Source organism: Fulmarus glacialis, unplaced genomic scaffold (assembly GCF_000690835.1).
Source record: "Fulmarus glacialis isolate BGI_N327 unplaced genomic scaffold, ASM69083v1 scaffold21348, whole genome shotgun sequence".
Lineage (NCBI taxonomy): Eukaryota > Metazoa > Chordata > Aves > Procellariiformes > Procellariidae > Fulmarus > Fulmarus glacialis.
The window spans coordinates 278-4,032 of record NW_009226630.1 but is presented as its reverse complement, the minus strand read 5'-3'; the positions used below and the strand labels follow the sequence as shown (position 1 = coordinate 4,032).

The following is a 3,755-nucleotide window of genomic DNA, read 5'->3' as shown; positions in this document are numbered from 1 at the left end:
TACTCATACGTACGTACATCAAATATTCCTCTCTTTGGCTCCTAAAAATAAATTTTTAAAAACCCTAAATATACGGTAACAAACAATACTTTGCATTTTTCCAGCTTTTTTTTTGCAACAAGTTCCTTCACAGAGGTTTGCAAATTCAGCTTAAAAGAGCTTCAGTGCAGTGGAGGAAATGAGAATTGAGGTAATTTGTCCAAAGCAATGTATTGGAGGCAGGCTGGGAAGAACACATTGTTTCAAAATAACGCGGGAGGTCTCAAAGAAAACCCTCTGATTTCAGAAAGGCCAAATTCATCTCCACTTTCTCTTTCTTGGATAACAGATTCCCAAATTCATCAGTGAAATCTTTATCACAAGGAAGCGGGGGGGGGTGTGTACAAATATATATAGAAAGAGAGCATGAAAGAGAGGAAAGCGGAAAACAAGAGACGTCAGAGGAATTATCTTCAGCTCTGAAATGGTAATTTTATCAGCGCTGGGACAATAAATCTCAGTTAACACAATACACCCAGTTCGTAGAGCCAGCACTGGGTTGCTTGGATGGGGCTCATGTCCATTTCTAGGAAACGAAATAGGACTAAAAAGCCAGAAACACAAATATTTGTGACCTGCTTACACGCTTTAACACCAATGTTAAAATAGCGGCTCCCATGGCACAAACCCTGCTCCCACCCCGCTGCTCTGGGTAGGCGCAGCCAGCCGCGCACAAGCCAGGACCTGGGCAGCAACGCATCGCAGTCGGGCTGGGCTCCTCCGCCGCATCCCGGCACATCACAGAACTAACCCCGTTAGCACTCGGACACAGCACCAGCTGAAGTTTGGGAGCATAGTCTTTGAGTTTGCTGAAGGCAGCGAGAATTCACATCGCCTTCAGCAGACATATGCTGAAAAAAAATTTAAAATTTAAGATTGTCATGTGTATTTGCAGGATAGCATTAGAATGCCAAAGGAGGTGACAGTGTATTTGTGCAGGTTCATTAAAAGCAATGCTGCTGAATTATGCATGGTGCTGGGGATCCTAAGTGCAGGTTTGATACGGAGGTTTAAAAATAGAAACACTTTTTTTCCCCTAACAATAAGGGCATTCATCTAAAAATAAAAAGTAACTGTGAGAATGCAGAAGTAACCTTACACAGCACCTTTTCTTCTTCGCATTGTATCTGAAGATAGCCACATTTAAATTTACAAGAAGCAAGCAATGAAAAAAGAAAATGCAGAGTCTAAGCACAAAAGATTTGATGGGGTGTGAGGAGAGGAGGGGGGTCAAGAGAACAGGAAACCCAAGTTGACGGGAAACCCAAGTGACATTTGGTTTTAATGAATGACTTAAAACCCCAATATTGCTCGCCAGGAAATGGGGAGAGGAAATTGAGCGATGTTTTGAGAGTATAAATTAGGGGCTCCATCAAGGTGAAGGCTACAGATCTGCTTTTAACCCTCCTGTGAAATTCAGCCGAGAGCTGGACCAAGAGGCAAGCAGCTCATTCTCACAGCATGCAAAGCCGCCCAGCCCTGCTCTTGCTGCTCCTGGCTGCCAGCGCCCTGCCTGCCAGGTGCTCGCCCCCCAAGCCCAGCTGCCTCCACTTCTCGGAGCTCCTGCCTGCAAAGCTCAGAGAGCTGAGGATCAAGTTTGAGGAAATTAAGGATTATTTTGTAAGTATAGCCCTGCTAGTCTCGCCTCCTTCTCGTTTTGCTTTTTCTGCAAAGTTCAGTGATTTGGATAAGGGGAAGACAGCTTCCTCCCGCAGAAATGATTTGGTCCTGTATTGTGTTACGGGCTGTCGGGGGTGAGCAAGAGAAGTTCAGTTTCATTGCTCGCTCAGAGACAACATGCAAGGGTTTTCTTCCTAGTTTTAGTTACAATGAACTCAAGAGATTTCATAATGAATCTTTGTGAACCTTGCTGGCCAGACTTCCCCCTAAACATTGCAGACCAAATTATTCACTGAATTCATAGGAAGGAAATAGTCCCTTCTTCAGGGCAACTTCAGCCTTGCTGAAGTCAATGCTAGATGAAAAGGGAAATCTTTTGCTACAGACTTTTTCTTTGAAAGAACCACAAAAGCCTGAACATAGTATTTTATGACTGGAGGAGCACTACAGTAACTAGCACTTGCTGCGGTGCCTGGAAAAGGTCACTGCTTTGCATTGCAGCTAACGGGAGCCTCGGGGTTGCTGAGAAAGCAGCACAAGATAGACTCGGAGCGTTTGTCATTGCATCAGTACTGATAGAGATAGTTGGTCACGTTTGTGTTACTATTTTAGTTAGTCAGTGTGTTTTAGCAATAAAACGAGGTAATTTTCCAGATTAAATCTCAGGCTAATGTCATGGCTTGTATCTATTATCAAATGAACACAGTGAAGACTTTAAATTTCGAGCTTGCTGTCAATCTTCCAGTTAATGTTGGGAAGGAATATTTTTAACCTCTCAGGAAAGCGTTGGTAACTTGGTGCCACGGGGTGATGCTTTGGCTGGTGCCAGCCTGCCCCGCTGCAGCTCTCCGGTCTTCCAGAGCTGATGGTGCAACAGAGGCACCACAAGAACAAACACCCTCTGCAGATCCCTTTTCCCCTGTTGACCGGAGACTTACAGAGACAAAAAAACCAGGGGGATTAAACCCTCCTGCCCCGGCGAGCCTGCGGGCAGACAGGCTGGGGTGGATACCTCGCTTCCAGGGCTGTCATAACTTTGACAGGCATCTGAAGAGCGGGGCGGTTTGCATCAGCACTCCTACATAAACACCCTCTGCAGCTGAAGCGAGCCTGCAGTGCTGGCAGCGGCGGGAGGAGTTTCACATTAACAAAATCGATGGCACTGAAGTTTGTGATTTCATTATCTTGCTGCCTTGACCTAGCGGTAGTGGCACTGCAAGACTATGGACCAAAGAATGGGCAACTCCCGTATCTGGGGTTACTGTGCTGTGCACACAAGTGTGCTGGGTGCTCTTTGCCTTCGCTTCAGTCAGACCATAAATGCAAACAAGGAAAACGATCGTTTGGTTGGGCAAAGGGAGAAATAGTGTTGACTGCCTAAGTAAAGCTCATGTTTCCACTGCATCCTTCTACAGCAATCAAAAGATGATGAACTGAGCATCCAGCTGCTCAGCTCCGAACTGCTGGATGAATTTAAGGTAAGAATTATAATTCTTATCTAAGTCCCTTATCCTTCGGCCAGTGTTTTGTAAGAAAGGAAGCAGATTGTAAATTGGGGCTTTTTCAATGTCAGACAAGGACAGTTCTCCAGCCCAGCAGTAACACGTGTGTCTGCGGCAGGGCTGACGCATGGTTCCCCCCACATCGCAGCCGCAGCAAGCGGTGCTAACATGCTGCAAGCGCTCTGACCACCACTGCGATTTTGATCTTAAAACCACCCACGCACGTCGGTGCTGGTGGCCGTCCCCAACGCGGTTACCTCCTCTCGCCCCAGGGGACCTTTGGCTGCCAGTCGGTGTCGGAGATGATGCGGTTCTACATGGAGGAGGTCCTGCCCAGCGCCATGAGGACCAGCACGGACCACCAGCAGAGCATGGGCGACCTGGGCAACCTGCTGATGAGCCTGAAGGCAACGATGAGCCGCTGTGTGAGTGGGGCTCAGCATCACCGGGGGGGGATGAAAGCAGTGTTCTCCGGCGAGGCAGGGCCAGGCCCAGACCAGCAGCAGGGTGGGCAGCGGTGCTGGGTCTCCCCAGGAGCAGGAGCACGGGTGTCGGGATGGTGCGGAGGAACCGGGCTCTGGGCAGGCAGGAGCT

General features: G+C 47.9%; 1 protein-coding gene across 1 annotated transcript; it reads left to right on the top strand.

The window, feature by feature from the left end:
• Positions 1-1,269: 1,269 nt before the first annotated feature.
• On the top strand, positions 1,270-3,586 carry IL10 (interleukin 10; the record flags this gene model as incomplete). Its single annotated transcript, XM_009582872.1, has 3 exons — positions 1,270-1,659; positions 3,075-3,137; positions 3,434-3,586. Coding segments are annotated over exons 1-3 (375 nt in total), but the record flags the coding sequence as incomplete, so codon positions are not given.
• Between the last annotated feature and the right edge of the window lie 169 nt (positions 3,587-3,755).